Source organism: Gastrolobium bilobum, unplaced genomic scaffold (genome assembly GCF_033153095.1).
Source record: "Gastrolobium bilobum isolate Gb01-03AN ecotype WA unplaced genomic scaffold, APGP_CSIRO_Gbil_v1 utg23571, whole genome shotgun sequence".
In the NCBI taxonomy this organism is placed as follows: domain Eukaryota; kingdom Viridiplantae; phylum Streptophyta; class Magnoliopsida; order Fabales; family Fabaceae; genus Gastrolobium; species Gastrolobium bilobum.
In genome coordinates this window covers 180730-203218 of record NW_026897251.1, presented here as the reverse complement: position 1 = coordinate 203218, position 22489 = coordinate 180730, and the positions used below count along the sequence as shown (strand labels likewise).

At 34.8% G+C, this 22489-nt stretch overlaps 3 protein-coding genes across 5 annotated transcripts; all 3 read left to right on the top strand.

The window, feature by feature from the left end:
- The first annotated feature begins 1282 nt into the window (after window positions 1-1282).
- LOC133305242 (histone H3.2) lies at window positions 1283-1731 on the top strand. The gene has a single exon (XM_061505408.1). It carries the CDS (start codon window positions 1308-1310, stop codon window positions 1716-1718), a length of 411 nt encoding a protein of 136 aa, XP_061361392.1. The 5' UTR covers window positions 1283-1307; the 3' UTR covers window positions 1719-1731.
- A 769-nt stretch (window positions 1732-2500) lies between these two features.
- Window positions 2501-14039, top strand: LOC133305240 (uncharacterized). Of its 2 annotated transcripts, XM_061505406.1 has the most exons (17): window positions 2501-2592; window positions 2674-2727; window positions 2818-2867; window positions 3815-3848; window positions 4463-4550; window positions 5348-5439; window positions 5780-5854; window positions 6447-6535; window positions 7343-7481; window positions 8384-8473; window positions 9983-10048; window positions 10993-11084; window positions 11528-11593; window positions 11696-11762; window positions 12936-13024; window positions 13260-13383; window positions 13757-14039. In XM_061505406.1, exons 1-17 carry the CDS (start codon window positions 2560-2562, stop codon window positions 13811-13813), a joined length of 1305 nt encoding a protein of 434 aa, XP_061361390.1. In that variant the 5' UTR covers window positions 2501-2559; the 3' UTR covers window positions 13814-14039. The 2 variants fall into 2 exon arrangements, with proteins under 2 accessions (XP_061361390.1, XP_061361391.1); XM_061505407.1 differs by lacking the exon at window positions 8384-8473.
- Window positions 14040-19044: 5005 nt separating this feature from the next.
- On the top strand, window positions 19045-22017 carry LOC133305245 (IRK-interacting protein-like). Of its 2 annotated transcripts, XM_061505411.1 has the most exons (3): window positions 19045-19476; window positions 20165-21669; window positions 21815-22017. In XM_061505411.1, exons 1-3 carry the CDS (start codon window positions 19234-19236, stop codon window positions 21858-21860), a joined length of 1794 nt encoding a protein of 597 aa, XP_061361395.1. In that variant the 5' UTR covers window positions 19045-19233; the 3' UTR covers window positions 21861-22017. The 2 variants fall into 2 exon arrangements, with proteins under 2 accessions (XP_061361395.1, XP_061361396.1); XM_061505412.1 differs by lacking the exon at window positions 21815-22017 and having other exon boundaries at window positions 19047-19476; window positions 20165-21806.
- Window positions 22018-22489: the final 472 nt, after the last annotated feature.

Genomic DNA, 22489 nt, shown 5'->3' with positions numbered 1-22489 from the left:
CGATCCATACACACCCCTAATTAAATGTCTTAAATGTAATCCCTTAAAATCCTTGCACAATCACCAATCACTGGCTTGACACCACCAACCACGATGTAACTTGCTAGGGTTCATCACACAAATCACCATCTATATAAGACAATCTCACTTACACATGCAAATAGTTGAACTTTAAAAGACAAAACATAGTTGTAAACCATTCAATGCATCCTCCTTCCCGAGAATACATTATTAATCTTTATACTTGTTTTCTACAAAGATCTTGCTTTTTCCATATCAGGATTCTTAAACAAATACATAATGTATGAATCAACCTTATTATTGGTGGCTCAATTGAGCTGATCAGCACACCATAAAACTCTAACCATGTTACTCAGTAACTAATGAATACCAAATGGTGGTAGCTCAGTTGGCGTATGAGAGCTAAGCAGGTGAGATGAGAGCATGTGTTCGAATCTCCCCAATACCACATTTGGGAGGGGTTTAAAGCCCTAATCTTAGATCCGTCCCGAATCGGATTAGTTGCGAAATAATGAATCGATTGTAATATTTCCAAAAAAAAAAATGAACTTATATATCAAACAAATTAATAGAGTTAATTACACTCAACCAGTTAATTATATATGCTAATAGAAAAACTAATTTTAGTTTTTACTATAAATACAAATAAATAAGAACATATATATGTTTTAAAATTTAAATAAATTTAAAATCAAATTTTTTAAAATTGAATTAGTAATAACTATGTTTCTACTTACACACTTTAAAAATAAGTTATGACAATAATATGCATTAACCAAAATAATGTTATTAATGTTATTGTGCATGAAAAGAAAAGTTATTACACAACATAAAAAGAAGGCTATGACCTTATTACGAAAATGTGGGCCAGTATTGTAGTAGCATGCGCTGCGGCCCAGAAAAAAAATGAAGCCAACATTAAAAGAGAGAAAATAAAATTAAAATGTTAAACAAATAAGTGTTAAGCCGTAGTCTGTGGGTCTTTCTTATGTTTGATGCTATTGGTTCTCTTTTAGGGTCACGGATCACGATCCGTGGCTTCACTTGAGGAAAAACTACATCCGTTGATTAGCACACTCATCGACGGTCATACGAGCGGCGCAATCAAAATTTCACAAACCTTAAAAAAAAACATTTCAAAATTCCCGCCCCAAAATTTCACAATCTCTCCACCTTATAAACACACTACCTCATCTTCCAATGCCACAACCAACAGCGAATTCCTCATCTCAGTTCGAAACATTTCCTTTCATCGAGTAAGAGATCGATAAGCTTTTGTGATTCGAATGGCACGTACGAAGCAAACCGCACGCAAGTCCACCGGAGGAAAGGCTCCGAGGAAGCAGCTGGCAACAAAGGCCGCTCGTAAGTCGGCGCCGGCCACCGGAGGCGTGAAGAAGCCTCACCGATTCAGGCCCGGCACGGTGGCTCTGAGGGAGATCCGCAAGTACCAGAAGAGCACGGAGCTTCTTATCAGGAAGCTTCCTTTCCAGAGGCTGGTGAGAGAGATCGCACAGGATTTCAAGACCGATCTACGTTTCCAGAGCAGCGCCGTTTCCGCTCTGCAAGAAGCTGCAGAAGCCTATCTGGTTGGGTTGTTCGAAGACACTAACCTCTGCGCCATTCACGCCAAGAGAGTAACCATTATGCCAAAGGATATTCAGCTTGCTCGTAGGATTAGGGGCGAGAGGGCTTAGGGTTTGTTCATGTAATATGTAGTAAAAGCCATATCACATTCTTAGGCCTTTTCTTTTTTATTGTAATTTGATCTTATCTCTCCATCAGAATGTGAAATTCCTCGTTTCCTTTCAAGTGGTTGGTTAATTCATCATATGTTATGAGAAGAAATGTGTTCATGCTTTTTCTAATCTGTTTTAATTTCGACGTGTTTCGCTTTCGCTTTAATTTCGTTTCGATAGAATAAATAAATTGAAATATTAAAAGTTCCAGAGTGAACTGGCCTTTTACGAAATCTTTTGTAGTGGCAATAAAATAAAAAAAAGATCAAATTGATTCTTAACTGACAGAGGAGTTGATATAAGGATTAATTGACATAAAGACTAACGTGACCTTTTTTTTATAATTTTAGGGATTAATTTAATCCTTTTGTATTGCGACTATAAAGGATTTCGTAGATATTGTCAGAGATTAAAAAGTGTGTTTACTCTAATTTTTATATAATATTATTTTTCGTTTATTGGGCTTATCCGCGAGGCCCAAAAATAAAATAGTACTGTTGTTGAGCCCATTCATACGGCGGGAAGGAAGTGAAAACTGTGTATTTACGATTGGCTTCTCAGACACACAAACGCAGCATCTGTGAAGTGAGCGCGGGAAAATGGATAAATACCTTGTACCTCTCAAACCCTCGATTGAAAGTGTTAAGCCTCTTCGGAGGTAAATTTATCTTTTCGGGTTTTGTAATTTCTGTTAATTGCTATTGTTCTTGAGATTTGTTTTGGTTACTATCGAAGGTGCCGTTGGAAGCGGTGTTCCGTTGAACTAAATGGGAGATTCGAGCGTAACTACCGTCATGAGATGATGGATTTGCTTATTCGTTCCTATTCTGAGGTGCGTCTGGGTTTTGGTTATTAGGTTTTGGTTCGTGTTGACTAACTGAGTTTTTTAAGCTCTGCTTAATTTTTTGTGAAGGTTGGGGCCTTTCCGCACTTGTACCACGTGGATGGGGTTCAATGCCAATCTCATGTATGTTTTAATAACTTTGTGTATTTTTCACATGAATTTCCTAATGCTGTGATTCAATTTAATGAAAGTTTTTACTGTCTTGCTGTACAGATGAATCGAATTGTTAGTGAGGCAAATGGTGATCTCCATCCTTTTCGGAAGTCAGTATTTTGACTTCTTTGTGTGTTTTGTGACAAGAGTTAAGATACAACAATAAAAAAAATATTGCAATTTGTAATTGCTCTAGTCTTTGTGTGATTGAATGCGAGTTTTTGCCTGTTTACTTTTGCTGTCTGTTAAGGCCTAGCTTGTAAATTAATTTACAATAACAAATGTTGAAAGTGTTGTATATGCAGAATTCGTTGAGTCTTTAAAATATTATAGCCACACACTTGTAGTTATAACTTAGGTGCAATTATAGACTAACAGAAATATATTTGACTAGACAGTTAGTCTACGGATGTTACTGCACACTTGTTGGTTTATGGCAATAATGTGAAACTCATTTACAGTTAAGTCCACTCTATTTTCACTTCTTTCCATCCTATCTTTATATGAATTATGCTAATACAGTAATACTTGCAAAGTATAAAATAAATATGGACAATGTTTCTCCATCTTATTTTTCCCCCCTCATATATCTCATTGGATTTCAAAATTCTTTGGGGGAGGCATGACTTCCCCCTGGTACTCACGAAGCCCTGTTAATGACTCCTTTTGAATTATGTTGATGTTTGTTCATTATGGTTTGAAATCTGGAATGGTTCTAATGATAAAAGCCATATCAGGTCGAGTTGTTTTAACATTTAATTTTGGAAAACTTCTTGTCATGATCATTTTGTCTTAGTTGTGATCTCTATTGTAACATTCCTTGATTCTAAGTTTATTTATATGTGTGTATTCTTTGTGTTTTTTTTTTCTTAATTCTTGGTAGTTCCTTTCATGATAGGTGTAATTGAACTTTGTTTATACATCCTTGGAAAAGAACTGAGTTAGTAGTTAGCATTGGCATGAACTGTTGGACATGTAATGTTTCGTTTGTGTTGCATTGCATTTCATGGGGTTGGTGATTTCTCTCTACAAATAGCTTACATTGGTTTGTTAACAGGCAAGGCATCCCTTCAGTAGACTTTGACAACAAGGTAAGTTCAAATTGAAAGGCTACATGTTCCAAGTGAAAACTATTTTATAATTGTCACTGTGATGCTTCTAAAGTAACCAATTCACAAGTACTAAAATAAGAAAAGCACCACATTCAGATATACTTAAATTTAATAGAACTAGCATTTGAATTAATATTGGAGTTACTAGGTTTTGCCAATACTAAAAGTAAAAGTTTTATTCTTAGCAAAAAAAAATAAAAAAAAGTTTTGTAGTGTGATTAGATTATCTTATTTTTGGGGCCAAAAATGCTTTTAATCAAAAGCTTCCTGGAGATCTTTTGACAAAAAAAGAAATTATTTCCCGTAGTCTATTCCGAGCATGTTTGGCTACTACTGTTTGTAATTCTAATTTCATCTGTTTGAGAACCATCTTACCCTCCGTTTTTTGTTGTTTATGTATCACTTTTTTTTTTATGGATTATATTTCTTGCATGCTTCTGTCCATGTCAATTCACCACGTTGCTTTGATGTTAGCATCTTTATATTCATTGTGAGAAGTATATTAATTTCATTAAGCTGTTGATTATCTTTTTGTTTTATTTTTTTCCAAAGCTTTAGTATTTCAAATCTTCTATTTTTGAACTGTATTCTAGGGAATATACTTGGTTTCTGTGACAAAATCTGGTTGCTTAACGGTTCATGACTTTGAAGCTCTCTATTGCCAGACACAGGAATTAACTTGTAAGTTTGGCTTTGGTATTTGTGTGTTGCTTATTTTCAAAATGCTGCTGTGCTTATCAAACTTGTTAGACTAGTACTAGAATGGTTTATGGCTTTATGCTCTTCAAAACAATCCGTATCTTTTGACCAAACTATTGACTCTTTTCATTTTTAGGGCATTAGACTAGAATTCAAGTGTTTCATAATCAGTATTCCTGCATCTGTTAATCTTGGTAAATACTTTCCACTTGAGAAGTTTTTTCCTTTATATCTGCTCTATTGCTTTCTCTTTGTAGCTTAATGCAGCAATCACCATAAAAGCAGAGACATATATGTCGCATTCGGAATTTAATTAATATTTAACTAATCAATTGTAGAATGATAAAGATTATTAGGAGCAGATGTCCTGTTGACTTTCTTGCCAGCCGATCTGTTTTTAAGTTAGGCTCCTTGTGTGAGGTTTCTCCTCTTCTAAATTATGTTTCAAAAACTAGACCATAATGCCATTAGCTTGACTATTGGGCTTCAATAATTGGATATTTATTTTTCATCCGAATATGTCCGTCCAACATGTTTCTTCTCTTGCAGTTATTCTATTCTTTTTTATAAGTGGAACTAAATTACTAATTTGGATTTTTTATGCTTTTTTTCTACTCTTTGGGAGAGTAAGGAAAAAGTGTTTATTTCTACTCTTGGTGTTGTATTGGCTACTTTACTTTGAAGTAGCTTCATATTTATTTCTTCCTTTGATAGGGAGGAATTTCAAATGAAGTGGTATTGTTCTTTAATAAATGGTTTTGTGTTAATTGAGATGGCAGGCTTGAAAGAATGTGAAAGCAAGCATTTGCTGCACCTCTCACAAAATCGACAACTTGATACCGTCAGATGGAATCCGCTTAACCAGGATGAGGTTTGAACTTAATTAAATTACCTTCTTACTCAGTATCGTAATATGAAATTTATAAATTGATGAGGGCTTCTAATAATATCTACGCCACATACTACGTAAAATGCTTCGGTTTTATCTTGCCAGTTTCCTATGTGGTATCTCGTCTGTTATATGTCAAGGATAGTATTCTGAATTTCTGATAATTTGACTCTTTTTTTCGAATGAAATTATCACATTTACTAGTGCTTGTGCTTTTTTTGTGAGACCAGTGATTTGTCAAATTCGTTAATAATAGCTTTGTTGTTGCAGACGATTCAATATTATATTTTCCCTACTATTTATGTTACTTCTTTCATTTCAGGTTGTCTGTGCATCTGTAAAAAGTAATGAACTACTTATATTTGATGTGGGATATGTCTCATCAGAACCAGTTGAAGTTAGTTTCCATTCTTATTTATTGCTAAACTTTCCCGTCAAATTTTGTTTACATTCACATTATGTTGCCAGCTCTTTCAAAAATTATAATATGTTTCTACTGTCAATACTTGATGCACCCCCAAATTCACTTGATATCAATTTCTTATTGCATAATTCTATTATTGTTAAAGCATTGTTCTGCATTCTGAAATTTCTGTCTAATTATATATTGCTAAGAGTTAAAAGAAGAACCTTTTCCAACATTGATCAAATCATTACCTTAAATAAGGCGCGCTGGAATTATACCATACAGCCCATTCCTTGTCTGTGCTTACTTAAACGAACCAGGCAACACACAGTGGAAACTAACGCCCCTCAGAAACAGACACATATTGCAGGACTCCCATCTATTTACGTAATCGCATATTGCTCTAATCCTCATGATTTTGGGGGATATGCTACTATAATTAATTACTTTCTTCAGAATTCATTATTTTTTCTTCATTTCATTTTTTCAAAGATGTGTTTTTATTTGGTCATTTACAGCAGCACAGGTGTTATTTTATACATGCTATCTACCTAATTTTTTGCCCTTGAATTACATAACACAGGTTTTAAGAACAAGACAGACAACCACAGTCCATGGATCCAGAATACACAAAGGTCTCTCTGATATTGCTTTTACGTCAAATGACTCAAGGTTGGTACGTGGGCCTTAATTCAGAGGAACTGTTTCTGTCGATAAATAATTTTGTCCACTTATGTTTGTGTACTTCTGTGAAATCTGAGTGGAGAAGAGATGGGTAGTTGCAGTTTGCTTGATAGCGAGTTGTGTTAGCAAATACCTATCATAGCTGTTAATTCCTGCATATAACTGGAAGGGTTCTAAAAAATGATGGTTTATGCACGAATACTCTTTTTTTCCTGGGAAATGCACTTTACTTCATTTCCCCTTAGAAATGGGGATATATACATAATCACGTTACAAATGTATCTTTCGTCAGAAACTTCACCATGGAAAGTGCAAGGTGCTAATATACGACACAGAATAAATCCATAAAGCAATTACCATATTTTAAGCCCCGAACTTGGAAGACTCCTCGCCTTGTGGGTGTTGTTTTAATTTTTGTTTTTGTTTTCGAAGTGGGACTCGAAGTTCAATACCTTACAATTGGATCGTAACATTTTCCTACATGAAATGATGAAAGTCATCCACTCATAGTTCTTGTGCGCCCCATGAGATCTCCCCAGAGATCTTCAAAAAGAGTCTTATATAGCATTCTTTTATTGTTTACTATTTGGCATTTTCCCTAGACCAACAACCTGTTTGGCGAAATGGCTGTGGCACGATTAAGGTTTGGATAATGTTTTGTAAGACGTTGATTGTTCGTGTAGCTGATACCTAAGTCTTAGTAACAAACGGCACCTAATAATGCTTCTCATTTTGTGAATTTATTAATTCTTTCCGTCACTCTGCTTTTCTCAATCTGCTAGCGAATTTTAACAGGATACTTGCTTCTGATACAAATGGTGCGATTAATGTTTGGGATAGAAGAGTGAAGGCTCTGCCTTGCCTTGAGCTTACATCTAATTCGTGCACTTCGTCTGGTGCCCTTAACAGCATCGAATTAAATGCAGAAAATCAGGTTAGGAATTGTGTATGTAGGAGTAATTTTGTGATTATAAGGAACGGTGCATTTTTTTAACGTTCACCTCCCCCTCCCCTCTCTCTCTCTCTCTCTCTCTCTTAAATAAAGGTTGAATGGTATGACTTTACATTCTATGGAGAACTCAAACTTGTGTTAGAGCAAACCACGCATCACTTGTGTATTAGTTAGTTCATGAATGGTTTTATATGTCTAACATCAATGAATTTATACATTTTAGTTCTGAATTGACTCATTAAAAGCATGTTTGAAATTTTACCTATTAATTTTAAGGTCACCTACAGCCTATGGGAAGTGCACGTGCGATTCAAGGTTAAATGTAAATGTGTTCATCCTAAGCTTTAGTTTAACGTTTTGTCTTGCTGTCTGTATTTGAGGAGCTATTCCTATTGTTAAGCAGAGGACCAGTGGTTCTGGAATCTGGTGGAGACCTGGCAATGTTTATTAGCCTAAAGTAGAGATCCAAGGCCGTGAAAGCTTGATATGAAGAAACTGAGAGCATTATACAAATCCAACATAGTTGCACGATAGACTTTCGGGCACATTTTTCAAGTGAAAAATGAAATATTGATAATGAAATGCCCACTTCAGTTGACCAAATTTCTAAATCTTGTAGTTCGTGTAATGCCCATGTCAACTAATAAGATGCAGATTCTAGGCTACTAGGAACAAATGGTCATTGTCTAATATCTCGGTGATTTTCCTTATTAACGAAAAGGAACATTTCTCCTGGTCCACTTACCTGGATAAAACTCCACTTGATAACATAAAACAGATTCATTTGCATTAGGTTTGGTTTGAACGAGTTTTGTAGTACACCTTGTTTATTGTGTTTAGTGAATATTTGGAGAAATTACGAACAGTGATTATTTTCTTGCCAGATAATTTTTGGTGCTGGGAAGCATGGGCTTGTGTATGTGTGGGATATTCGTGGTGGAAGAGCATCTGCTACTTTTCAAAGTCACAGAGAGGTTATATTACGTTTTCTGATGTTTACTTAGTGGTTGTTCTTGCTTTCTTGCTTTTATGTTGTGAAAAGGACACATCTAAAAATAAGTAAGGAGTCAAGGCTACTTGGACAAAGACTATTAATGTAATGGATCTACTTCTGCCTTGGCAGGCTAATCAAGGACCAAGCCTTCTGAGGCTGAGGCAATTGCATTCAACCTGGCTTCTTGTTACTTGGCTTAGTCTTTGCTTGGTTACAAGTTGTTGGAGATATATAAAACCATTAATGTAGCCTCACCCACCAGCTTAAGCTTTTTGGTTGAATTGGTTTTTTACATGATATTTGAGTCTCGGTGTCACGGGTTCGATCCTCACCTCCCCATTTAATTAATAATTAATTAAGTCTTGTGGAGTTTCTTAGCACAGGTAGGCTAGGCCTAATGCATCATCCACCTTTCAAGCTCAATGGACTTTCTTGTGAGGGGGGTGTGTTAGAGAAACATAAAACCATTAATACAACCTCACCTAACAACTTAAGTTTTTGAGTTGAATTAGTTCTTTACATGGTATTAGGACCTCGGTGTCACGGGTTCGATATTCACCCCCCACTTTTTCTTGTGGAATTTCTTAGCATAGGTAGGTGGACCTGTGTATTATCCGCTCTTCAAACCCAGTGGGTTTTTGTGTGATGGGGCGTGTTAGAGATATATAAAACTATTAATATAGTGTCACCCATCAGCTTAAGCTTTTGGGTTGAATTGGTTCTTTACACAAGTTAAAAGCTTAGCCATAAGGGATTTTGACTTTATGATGTAACCAGTGTGTTAATGAAAAGTAAGTAACAATGTTTAAGTTTTGAGATTTTGTTGAACCATATACACATAATATTTGGCTAAAGACTATTGCAGAAGATAAAATTAGTTTTGCTTGTGGCAAACTGGCAATCAAATTGTCCTGCCTCAGTTTACTTTGGATCTAAAAACCATTCCCCATTAAAACCGGACTAGCAAGGGTGGGGTTAGGGTAGTTCTTGTAACAACCTTACTCTTGCATTTCTAAAGAGGTTGTTATCTAGATAATACAATTTGTTTTTGGTAAAATGAATATTCAAGCAACTTGGTTGGGGAGGAGGAGGATAAATAGCCTGGTGGAGGATTGAACATTTGATCTTAACATCACATGGTCCAAAGGTGCCAATCGAGTTACAAGTTCATTGGCTGATATTGCAATTTATAAAATTAAAATACTGTTCTGTTCTTGATTTATTTATATATCTGCATTAATGCCTGAGATATAAATTGTAGTAAATAAAGACATGGTTGCAGAAGCTAGTGATCTCTTGATGCATGTCTTTCTACAACTTCAATTAACGGTTTTATCACCTTTGTCTCCGGACTACCTTTTACAGCACAGGATGCATTTACTTGCAGCATAATTTGTTGAATAAAGCATGACTTCTTGGGAAAATGCTATTGTATGATATGTTTTACAGTAGTTTTAGTGATCTTATTCTGATTTAATTAGCTTTTTAGGTAGTCCATCCACCTGTAACATCATTGAAGTTGGCAACGATGCTAGAGAAGATTGGATCTTTGAAGGTGTGTTTATCCTTGCTGCTCATATTTGCTGCTTTCACAAATTAAGATGTGAGCAAAACTGCGCACTCTTTTGTGTGATGGCTATTTAGTTTTATAGCGTCAAGATCCTCGTAAAAATGTTTTTTATTTTTTATTTTTTTTTGGGTTTGGTTCTGAGGAATACGACTATGGTAGCTAGTATTATAACTGTTATATCTTATTTTGAAGTCTAGACTTTAGACTACAATCAAGACTAGCTTTGCCTTCAGGCTTCTGTCCAGACATTGAAATTATTTTGGTGATATTTTTTTTTCCAAAATTATTTGTGATATTTTTGGTGATATTTTTATATTTTGATTTTTGATATATGATTCATAGTTCCCAATCCCCTGTCCCATGCATATGCCCTTTACTGATTTTTGCCTCATGAATTATGGAAGCTGCTGCAGAGGAATCCCTAACAGTTAGATTTCTATTTTGGTTGCTCTCTTGAAAACTTTCACCTGTAATATTATTTTGTAATATTCTTTATGAAGATCAGCGATTATACAACAATAAATGCAAACACCGACAGTATTATAGATGAATTCTGTATTCTTCGCGCATACAAGATTGTGTCTATAATTATTTTCTGCTGAGCATTAATAGTTGTAGCTGACTCTATATTATTAGATTATTTCTTTAGATTTCCAATGCCTAATAGGCATGTGCGTCGGCTAAGATTGGTGCCATCCTTGCGATAAAAAGGCTTTTGGTGCCTGTAAAAGTCTCATCTGTATATGCATATCACTACAAATATTCCATGTTTGTTGTAACTTCCTTAGAGAATACAAGTATTAATTCTTCAAAATTCAAATCATAACAATAAGCATATAGTTTGCAATTAGATGTCAGGATTGCACCGTTTGGCAATAGTCTTTTGCGTAATAGTAGTTTATGCTAAGCCTTTCTTATTTGCTATGCAGGCACAAGCTGATATTGTTCCCAAGGAAATTCACTCTGTTGATCTCAATCCGTCATGCCCGTATCAGTTAGCATTCCATCTTGATGATGGCTGGTAGGTTGCCAAATGGGTTGGTTTTCTTCCCCCTCCATGATGCTAAATAGCATTTTGAACCATGTTTAGTGTCTTTCCCGCTTGCCTGATTTCTTTCCTCAGCCACTGTTAATAAGAATTTCAATCAATTCCATGATTCTATCCTTTTAAGTTTCTATCAATTACTATAAACTTCAAGTGTGACTTTATTGCTAATCACTTGACCGACTATTATTATATTGTTTCTGAATGGCCTCATTTTCTTTAATTTTCCTCAAAATTGAATCTGGAAATAATTTGTTTCTAGTTAATGTCTACCGCTAAACAGTACCATTTGACGTCTAGTGGTTATGTACATCCAATATAGTTGTCTTCTTTTTATTCAATTTTACATGTCAAGAATAAATGCTTCCTTACATTTGTTACTCCATTATGTAAATTTATCCTTCCATGCATTCATGTAGGTCGGGCGTTTTGGATATGAATAATTTTGAAGTTACACATATTCATTGCCCACCCCCAGCTTGGTTGTAAGTTTGTCAGTTGTCACATTTAGAATTGCTTTGTTTGTATTTGTGAAAAGGCTTCTCAAAATATGTCTAATTATTCTGTTTACTGTTCATTTTTGTTAGAAATGATTCCTATATTCCCGCTGATCTATCATATTTAAGAAAACCTTCATGGCTATCTACATGTTCGGTAAGAAATTTTTATTAACTTGATGCACCTCGTTTATCTTTGCATGAGTTATTCCCTACAAAACTTTCACCTTTTAGACATGTTGGCATCTTATTTTTTATAATCAATTTCTACGTTTATACAGTGCGTGTGACAATGCTGGCAGTAGTTACCGTTGGGTTTAAATAAGATTGGTCCCTAGAGTTTTACTCATTTGGCTTTTCGTCCTTACAGTTTAAGAGTTTTTTATTTTTTAATATTTAATTATAAAAGGGTTTGGGTGGTCACGGGCACATGCCATGGGTTAGCACGGTCAGCCCCGGGATCTCATTCCCCTTTGGGCTTACAGCGCAATGGTTAAACCCCTTACTCAGGATTTTTATCCTAACGTTTGAACTCATGAAACACAAGTCGCTACCACTTGTGCCATCCCATGCGTGTGGTTCTTATACCTTCATTCATTTGGGTTTTAGTCCCTTAGGAAACAATGCTTTTAATAAATGAAAACTATAAAAACTAATTTTTTATGAAAAATTAAAACCAATACGTTAATGAGTAAAAACTATGGGATTGATGAGCAATTATTTATTTTCTTTCATAAGTGTGTATGAGATAAAATTATCTCTGTAAACATATAAAAGTGGATGAGATTCACTTTTTAAAATTCTCTTTCTTCTCGTGATAGGACCCCACCCACTCCAATGTGTGTGCAGTGCAGGCAAAAACTATAAAGACTAGAAGAGCCCAAATGAATGGAAAGTATAGAGACTAATAACTGAAAAATAGAGATCAAAACCTAAAAAAAAAAAAAAAAAAGGCCGACCCAGTTCAAGACCCACTCCGTGAGTGTCTGGGGAAGAGAAATTTGAGTCAAGCCTCACCCCTGCTTTGCAGGGGGGCCGAGTCGAACTCCTGACTTGGAACACCACGGTAAGCAAGCTTACAGCTGAGCCAGGCCGGCCCTTCAGAGATCAAAACCTAAATAAGCAAAAATATAGGGACCAATATCAAAAGAAATAAAATATAGGGATCAAAACCTAAATGGACTAAAAAAAACTATAGGGAATAAAATCTTATTTAAACCTTGTTGATATAACTCCTAAGCCGTGTCTACTTTTATAGGATTCATCGCTGTAAGCATTATTCCTTTCTATTCAGATATGAAATAATTATATCTGTTGTAATTTAGTGCAGATCTATTTGGCTGGGTCATCATCTGATTGTGGCATTCATCTACTGGATTTCTATCCCAGCACCAGCTCACCAAGCCACGTGGATTACAAGTAAGGCACTCCAACAATGACAGACATATATTAATTTACCCCAAAGTCCCTATTTTTAACTTCAATTGACCACAAAATCGAGAAAGCACATATACAGTGAAATCCACAGTACGTAAATTTATCACATAGTTGCGAAGGCATGTATACATCCAAGTTTTCATATGCCTATATTTACTTATCAAACTCTATTGCAATTTCCCCCGCCTTACAGTTTTAGTATTATTCTTCTTTACAGGGAGGATAGAAATGAAATTTCCATGCGCAACCAAAATAATCAGAACAGATTTATTCCTTTATCTGAAGGAGTTATCTCATGCGCTGCTCATCCTTTATACAATGCCATTGTAGTGGGAACCAAGGTTTGTGGATTAGAAAATTCAATTATCTTCATCATTGTGTTTGAACTTTACGTGTTTTAAAATTCAATGCTTAGCTTTATGACATCCTTATCTGACAACATCTTGAACCGGTTTTAAATTAGTTCCTCCAAAATGAGCTTCCTTTCTAACATGGTTCATATATATTAATTTGTTGAACAAAATTCCCTTGTTCTTAAGTAAGCATATAGTTTTTGAAGCCCGACTGTAATTTGTCTTGTATTTTTGACTTGCCCATGCGGGTCATTTATACTAGCTTATTTCTTTGACCTGTTTGGAAGTTATCAAAATAACATCAAGCTTGCAGCAGTCAAACGTGCACGACAATATTTGCTAACTTGATTATTGGTTTCAGCAAACATCATTGCTTGTGATTTCCCAAGGACATGAGTCATACAGAGGTGAAGATTAGTCCCAACTTCCCAAGATCGGCAGATTTTTGTAGGGCAGTAGTGGCAATTTAATCTGACAGTTCTGTTAAATTGTTGTACAACAGTTGTATTGAATCTCAGAAAATAAAAGATACGAGAAAGGTTTGGGAAAAAAGTGATAGGGAACGGGATGAGTTCCCCTTGATTGAGGGAAGGAGTCTTCCCACAAAGGAAAACGAAAGAGATAAAAGAAATAATTTGAACATGTTCCATGTCTATGTCTTCTCATTATACTCTTGATTTTAGACTATACGAATTTTCACCATGACACAAATCTATAGTTTCTTGTCACTTTTTGTTGTCCCTCTTCCGGTGCATATTTTGCTTTTTATTCATACTCCCCCTCTTCCCTCTTGTTTATTTGGGATTCTACAATTTCACCTGCCAAACCAAAAGAAAAAGTGAAAATAAGAATAAAAATCAATCCAGATAAATTTTAAAAAGAAAAGAAAGAAGCATTATACATCGTATAACCAACCTGTAAAGGCATATTACCTCATTATATCATAATGTTCGTAGTAGTCCGCTTTAACTAACCCATGTGAAAGTGAAGTTCCTTTGGGTATTGCATCAATCAAGCCAATCACTTTTTTTTTTTTTGCTTGGGGGTTCTTACTAGTATTTTCTCTGTTTTTTAGCGTGAGATTAGTTGTCACTCGAGATAATTGGAGTGTTAGGTTCAAATCTTTTGACATTAGGTTAGGCTTCCTTAGCATTTGGTTAATTCTTTTTTTTTTTTTTTTTAAATATACCTTCTCCAGATTCAAGCTATGAGAAGGAAAGTATAAACAGTCAAAAACAAGTGATAAAGACAACACAGAGAAATGCAAATTATATCCCTTACATAAAAAGGTGGGGTGAGGTGGTGTTGTCATTTTATTCTAAACGAAGAGAGAACCACACATGTTGTAGTGTTGCTTGTACTTGATTTGGTTGTTTTCTTTACAGATTCCTCTTTCATTCCTCGGGGCACACACGAAATTCATTTCACTTGTTTCTTTAAGGCTAGGCTGTGACCGTGACTAAAAATGAAAGAGACGTAACTTTCACGCCTACAAAGCCAGAACTTTGGTACATTCTCATGTTCTCAATGGAAAGGAGAGCTACGCAACAAAAAATATTTTGCAAACCATAATGCTAAATTGCCATTCCTAGTGCAATGCCACATTTTTTTTTTATGGCTGTGAGCCTGAAGCAAACAAGACTACCTTAGCGGTCCCATATTTCCTTGTCCTTGATTTTCCATAGAGTGGTTTCCTTTTATAACGTTGTGTGCTTGTAAGAGCTATGATTTCAAAAATAAAGTTGTGTGCATTATTTAAATTACCAAGAGAAGTTAAAGGATTAGTTTTGTTTGAATTGATTAGCGTGGATCATAGGGCTTCCCCCATCCAACTCATATTTTTGAGATCGTTATTGTCCCCTACTCCCCTTGTCAATGAAATCAATTATTGAAAGTAACAGACATAAAGATACCTTTCCTGAGTAAAACCTTACACCATAATTGATCCCTATGTACTCTGATGTATCTTGTTTTGGTCCCATTTGATGGAGAAAGAAACATACAATTTCTTAGTATTTTTTATTTATTCTCCTCCGCACATATTTGCCGATGATCCATAACTTACAGGCTGAAGCATATTGCCGAGGAAGACTTCAGACCTGTGTTAAGTAGTGACGAAAACTTAAAAGCATTGATTGATTCACTGTTATAGTTATAAAAATAATGAAATGAGTATTTTTAGACTGCAAAAAGGAATTAAAGATTATATGATATAGAAAGATTGGGAAATAACACCCTCGTGATTGCATAAGAAAGCTATCTTATATCATACACCCATCGAATTTGGTGTCAATTTTTTTTTTTTAGATTGTGGATCCCACATATTTGTGTCACCCACATGAAAATACTATCTCATGTAACATGAGATTAGTAAATCCTAAAAAGATTATGCAAAAGCACAAGGCTTTTTTATTAGGGTTTCTAAGATGGAAAAATGTTTGTGCTTTTAAAGAACACAATTTTGTGTCCTTTTAGTGTTTAATACTATGTCTTACCGGTAAGACATAGTTATAATATGAAAAGTTACTTTTTTTTCCTCTCTTCTTAATCACTTCAACTGATATAGAGAGAAAAAGAATAAATTTTCATATTATAACAAGGGATATGATCCGTTTACAATTTTTTTTTGCAAATTACACTAAGTATGACCGGTCGTATACTACATGATTAAAGTATGACCGATCGTACTTAGTGTAGTTTGTAAACAAAAAAGTTTGTAAATATAACCTGCCCCTTATAACAATATCTTACTAATAAGATATAGTGTTAAAAACTGAAAGGAAACAACTTATGTCCTTTAAAAGAATAAACACTTAACCCTTCTCAGATATATTAAGAGATTAGGTAGCTTTCTTCAATTGAATTCTCTGCATTTCTATGTTGTTGGGTGAGATGATTATTTATTATAGTATTAGAGACAAGGTGATCATGGGATCACGAGTTCAATCTTTTTTTTTTTTGTAAATAGTTCAATCTTTACTACCTCACTTTTTCTAGTGGAATTAACTTAGCACAAGATAGAACAAAAATAAAATAGGCATAATATTCATGCTTCAAGTACAAAGAACTTTTGCGTAAAAGAATGTATAAGAGAAATATAATATAAAACTATTAATGTGTCATCACTTATTAACTTAAACTTTTAATTTACTTTATCAACTTTATCTTTATTTCTCTTTGTAATTTTCTCTCTTGATCTTATTAAATTTCTTCTTTTAATGGTTAGTAGAAGAGTGATCCTTCTCGATCACTTCATCCTTTCTGTAGTCAAAGCCAAATGCATGTCATAATGAGTTGGCTAAACTACCTAATATGAGTTGCTCAAGTTCTTGACATGCTTGACTCTGTACTTTCAATATAGATATAAATACCAGAATTTAATTCAGGCACGGTGTATTGGTGTGTCAATGCTATCAATTAAGAAAAAGACACTTTTTGCATATGGTTGGTGCTTTGACAAATCTCTCTAAATTTTGTAGGGGCTTGGCTGAAGGATCTTAATTTCCATAAAACTGTGACTTTTACATAAAAAAAAAGTGGTCACTGTAACAAGGAACTCCTTTTGAAAAGATTTCAGAGTTTTTGAACTCAAATAAGGTCTCATCTCATGTACCTGGTTATCCACCTTCATTTGTCACCTATTTTGGAAACATCATTACCATTTTAATTTGGAGTTCACTCATCTATTTCTTTCTTCTTCTTTTTTGTAATAAAGTTGTTTTCATTAAAAAATAATAAATCAACTATGTTTACATACCATGTTTTAATAATTGTTTTACAGAGATATAGTTTCTCATGTTACAGGAGACCATTTTATTTCATACATACAGTATTTTTAAGACTCATTTGTTTTATTTCTCTCTCTTCTTCTGAATGAGTTCCACTCATTTTTGTATTGTCTAAAATAAATTAGAATAAAGTCTCTTTTTGGATCCCTAACAAAAAGCAAGGTCTCCACTTTAAAAATATCCATATTAGTCCTTTTGTATGGACTAAATTGGATCTTTATTAAATTTCAAGATATCACATTTTCAAAAAACTGAAATTATAAAGGGAACAAAAATTAACTTTTTTTTCTATAAAAGATAAAAGTGAAAATCATGTTTTTTATTAGTCACCTAAAAGTAATTTTACTTAATAAATTATCTCATCCAAAGACTATATTTCCTTTGTTTTAAACCGTATATTATATTAGGGTCAAATTCACCTCAATGGTTCCACTATCCTAAGTGGAAGTACAGTTGCAGTTAGATAGAGGATACCAGACTGGATACTGAAGAGCGAAGATTCTCCGTTTACGAAAATACCCTTGGGAACAAGTATTTATACATGGCATATGAAGGGCTTTTTGTAATTTAAAATGCTGCCCATTGCCCACTTGATCATTTGATCCCCACTGTGACATTATTCAATGTTTGTGAAGTGTCAGAGCTTTTTGGAAGGCTTTCTTTCCCCCTTTCGCAATAAAGAACCGCACCTTGCACGCCTCAATATTATTGATCTTCAATTTTATTTGTAGAATAACCAACATAATTGCACGGATTTTTCAAAAGAAAAAAAAAACAAAGTTACTTTTCCCATTAGAGTAAGATGTAAGTTTTTAAAATTGTCCAATTGGAGCTCAAATCCATGAATTTATTAAGTGGTTTTTCCCTTTGCGAAATTTCCCACTGTCTTTTAGTTAGCAGGACAAGTTTGAGCTCTTTAAAATTTTCATCAAGGGTTAAAGCTACACTTTGTGCTTGATACACAAGGATATACACATGAAAAAGAGGTGGTAAAGAACTAATTCAATCCAAAAGCTTAAGTTATTGGGTGAGACTACATTAATGATTTTATATATCCTAACGTGCCCCCTCATATGAGAGTACACTGGGCTTAAAAGGTGTAAGATGCACAGGTCTACCTATCTATGCGAAGAAAGAAATTCTATTAGAAATAAAATGGGGGCGGTGAGGATCGAACTCGGTACACCGAGGCTCTGATACCATGTAAAGAACCAATTCAACCCAAAAGCTTAAATTATTGAGTGAAGCTATATTAATGATTTTTTTATATATCTCAGTAAAGAATCAATTCAACCCAAAAACTTAAACTGTTGAGTGAAGCTACATTAATGATTAGGTATATGAAAGCAGCATGATGGAATCTAAAATATTATCTTATCACATAACAAAAGAACATGTTTTCATTATGAAAAAGAAAACCCAAAAGACTAAATTGATGCTTTTGTGAGCGAAGTTTGAGAAGGAAACATAGTCGTGTCATTAACTGTGATGATTACACACAGTATTAAAGCAACATCTGGTTGACAATATCACCAAATTTAAAGCTGAATTAGTTGACCACATATAAGGTGGTGGAACATAGAGGAATGGAACTTCTTAATGTTTGTACTAAAGCAATCATGTGAAACAGTGGTACCACCACCTAATGTTTTGAGTTCTGGTAATTTTTGGAATATGTTATTGTGGGTATAATTGTAAACTGGCTACAAGCCTCTGATGTGTACATATATATATATGTAAGAGTTAAAATTCCTTCTCTATTTGTCTCTTTTCTTCACATCATCACATGCTCTCTCATTCCATTAATTTTGCTATGAGAATAAAAACAAAAATCGTTGGACTTGGGGTACCCCTCATTCTATTTTCTGGTTCTCCAAGTTTCTACTTTAGATATAGCCTTTCAATTCAATTCCAACCATTGAATACCACTTGTTCTGTTCACCAACTTTGTTCTTCTCGGTCATAATAAAAAAATCTTATTTTATCTAGTTCACATATTATCTTTTACAAATTTACATGTTCAAATTTGTTCTGTTCTCTGTTGTGTTTCATGGCTTCAACTGCTACTCCAGCTCAGGTTTTCAAAGACCACAACAACGACCGAAATAATGGCAACCCTGAAATAACTAGGAATGAAATTCAGACCGCCATAGCCAAAGCAGTGGAGCTAAGAGCTATTCATGCTGCTTTGATGCGAGGAAATAGCCCATTCAATGCTAGATTCCCATCCCCTTCCCATGTTTCACGCCCTGTTTCTCAGTTCTCTGCTCAAGATTACCCTGTTTTCACTCCTGTAAGTATAAATTTTTTTATTTTTTTTTCTTGAATTTTGGATTGTAAATTTGTATTTTACTTCTTTTGGTGAACTGGGTATCCAATATCTTTCTAATTCATATCAACACAGCTAGTTTATTCAAAGTGACAGAGTACTGTTGCTAATTATGCATGAAATGTGATTGTTTCTGTTCATCATGATAGGGACCAAAACCAAGATACTTGAGTTAATGGAATATGCAATAATTCTTGGCTTGCTTTCAATGTTTATATTATTCTCCCATCCCTTGAACTCTGCTACCTGTGATAGTTGATAAGTTATTAAATTTCTGTCTTCTTTATAGCTCCATAGGTAGATGTCATTGTTGTTGAGTTTTATACTTGGCCGTTGCTCCCATTTCTTTAATCTTATTTAATCTCCACGAAACACTAACCGTGAATCAGAGTTTTGACTTTTTGGGGTTCTTGCTTTAATTCCCTTGTCATGGAACTTAAAAGATTCAAACCCTGTAACTAGTATGCTTATTATCCGATTCTTGTTATTTAAAGACAAGTATCATGTTTCTATCTCCCCTGCTTTTTCATTTTTTTCAGATTTCTATCAATATTTGTGGCTGCAAATTCCCCCACCCCAGTTAATCTTTTTTTTTTTTTTTTTTTTAAAGTTTGATGGATAATAAGTTTCTTAACGAGAGAATTATTGACAGAGTTATGAAGATAACTCACTACTGGGGTACAATCAAAACCCCATGAAAAGCCTAACAATATCAGAAAGTTGGGATGAGAACGGGCTAGAAGGAGGAAAAAGGTTATTAGAAACCATTGTACCAGATTACAAGGAGAAATCAAGTTCAAGAAAGGGACTACTTTCTGGTTTTGCAAACCTAGAAGCACACATGTGTCATACTGAAGATACCAAATCGGTAACTGGCTCTTGTACAAATCACATCACTGTTCTTCAAACATCACCTGCAAATGACTACTTCAAGTGTAGGAGAAACAGTTTAGAGGATTTCAAGTCCATATCATCTTGCAATAAATGTAAGCCTGCCACCATAACTAGCGAATTCGAGGCTGCAAGGAACAGCAAGAGCTCCAATATTGTTGTCCCAGTCTCGGATTCCCACTCATCTTTTCAATCCCAAACCAAAAGCAAAGGGGTGATTTCATGGTTGTTTCCTCGGTTAAAGAAGAAGCATAAGAATGAGAATTCGCCAAATAGAGCAGAATCTGAGGATGTTTCTCAGGTTCTTAAGGACTTGGGAGTAATGTCAATTGAGACATTGAAGAAAGAGCTTATGGAAGCAAACGAGAACAGAGATGTGGCCTTAATGGAAGTTTCTGAAATGAGATCTTCATTGGGGGAGCTGAGACAGAAGCTGGAGCACTTGGAGAGTTACTGTGAAGAGTTGAAGAAAGCTTTGAGGCAAGCCATGCAGTCAAAGGATTCAAAACTTTGTGAACAACTTAATAATCTTCCTCAGAGAGGGAAATCATTTGATGGGAATAGAGAAAATATGATGCCTGCGAGTGAGGAAGTAATGGTAGAGGGATTCTTGCAGATAGTGTCAGAGTCCAGAATATCAGTGAAGCAGTTCTGTAAGACCCTTATAAACCATATTGAAGAAACTGATCATTCTTTGACAGAAAATTTGAATTTGCTACTTCAACCATATAAGCTATCTCTGAATTCCAAGTACTCAAAGGCAGTTCTATACCATTTTGAAGCTTTCATAAATCAGTCTATCTACCAAGACTTTGAGAATTGTGTGTTCCAAAAGAATGGTTGCCCAAAATTCCTAGACCCACAAGAGGAACGCCAAGCACAATTCTCGTCATTTATAGCCCTTAGGAATTTGAGCTGGAACGAGGTACTGAGAAAGGGAACAAAATATTACAGTGAAGAGTTCAGCAAGTTCTGTGACCAGAAAATGAGTTGTATTACCACTAGTCTGAATTGGACAAGGCCTTGGCCTGAACAGCTCCTTCAAGCTTTCTTTGTGACGGCAAAATGCATGTGGTTGCTGCATTTGTTTGCCTTTTCTTTCAACCCACCATTGGGAATTTTAAGGGTTGAAGAGAATAGAACCTTTGATGCTCACTACATGGAAGATATGAGCCCGAAGTCACAAGGTCCAAGCAGAGTTAAGATCATGGTGATGCCGGGCTTTTATGTTCAGGATAGGGTCTTGAGGTGTAAAGTTCTTTGCAGGTACAAATCTGTTGCCTAAGTTAAACATATATAGAGATAAGTTTTATTTCACTGTGTATTTTCTTTTGCTTTTCTTTAGTCTGTCATCTTTTACTCTGTAACTAGCCAAACGTATATTGTAATTAATAATCAATCGTTCAAATAGGTTTAATCTACTGCCAATTCAATTCTGGATGCTTGTCATTGAGTAGATGAAGATTCAAAAGTGCAAGGGACAATGAGCTAAATAAAATTATTCTTACCGTTGTATAACGTATGTTCTCAATCTCCTAGTTCAGAACAGAGAAAGCATATTTAAAAGGAGAGACGAGTAGCCTCATTAAAGTTTTAAGCTCATCTTATGAAGCAGTTTTCTCATATACAATCCGCATAAACCCAAGGATAATATTATTCTCTTGCTTATCTTTCTAATTGTATGGGACAGATGAGTTCTTATAAGCTACTGTGTCAATGAAGGAGAAAAGCAATGGAACCAAACGCAGAATTTTCGATCAATTACTCTAAACAGACTACATTCGGCAATATCCCATAATTAGAAGCAATTATTATGTTAAACTAACTCTCTTTCTATATTACTTCAGTGTTTTATGAGATCAAAAGGAGGGTGAACCGAGTTTGAGAAAATTTATAAAAAAAACCCCCACAGTATAGTTAAATTCTCTAGTAGAGACATCCAAGTCATGTGAAACGTTACCACACAGGCCAAAGCTTGAATATTTATTTTTGAAAATTGTTCCAAGGATATCTTCCAGCCGAAAGCCAAAAACTAATCTTCTCGAGGCGAAAAGATCACACGATCGTGGGTACAACCTTTCCTAAT

Excerpts from the sequence above, each read along its gene's own strand:
- LOC133305242 (XM_061505408.1), top strand. The coding sequence starts at position 1,308 with ATGGCACGTACGAAGCAAACCGCACGCAAGTCCACCGGAGGAAAGGCT.
- LOC133305240 (XM_061505406.1), top strand. The coding sequence starts at position 2,560 with ATGATGGATTTGCTTATTCGTTCCTATTCTGAG. Across the intron at positions 2,728-2,817 it reads GGGTTCAATGCCAATCTCAT|ATGAATCGAATTGTTAGTGA; the intron begins GTATGTTTTAAT and ends CTTGCTGTACAG. Across the intron at positions 5,440-5,779 it reads ATCCGCTTAACCAGGATGAG|GTTGTCTGTGCATCTGTAAA; the intron begins GTTTGAACTTAA and ends CTTTCATTTCAG.
- LOC133305245 (XM_061505411.1), top strand. The coding sequence starts at position 19,234 with ATGGCTTCAACTGCTACTCCAGCTCAGGTTTTCAAAGACCACAACAAC. Across the intron at positions 19,477-20,164 it reads ATTACCCTGTTTTCACTCCT|AGTTATGAAGATAACTCACT; the intron begins GTAAGTATAAAT and ends AATTATTGACAG. Across the intron at positions 21,670-21,814 it reads AGGTGTAAAGTTCTTTGCAG|GTTTAATCTACTGCCAATTC; the intron begins GTACAAATCTGT and ends TCGTTCAAATAG.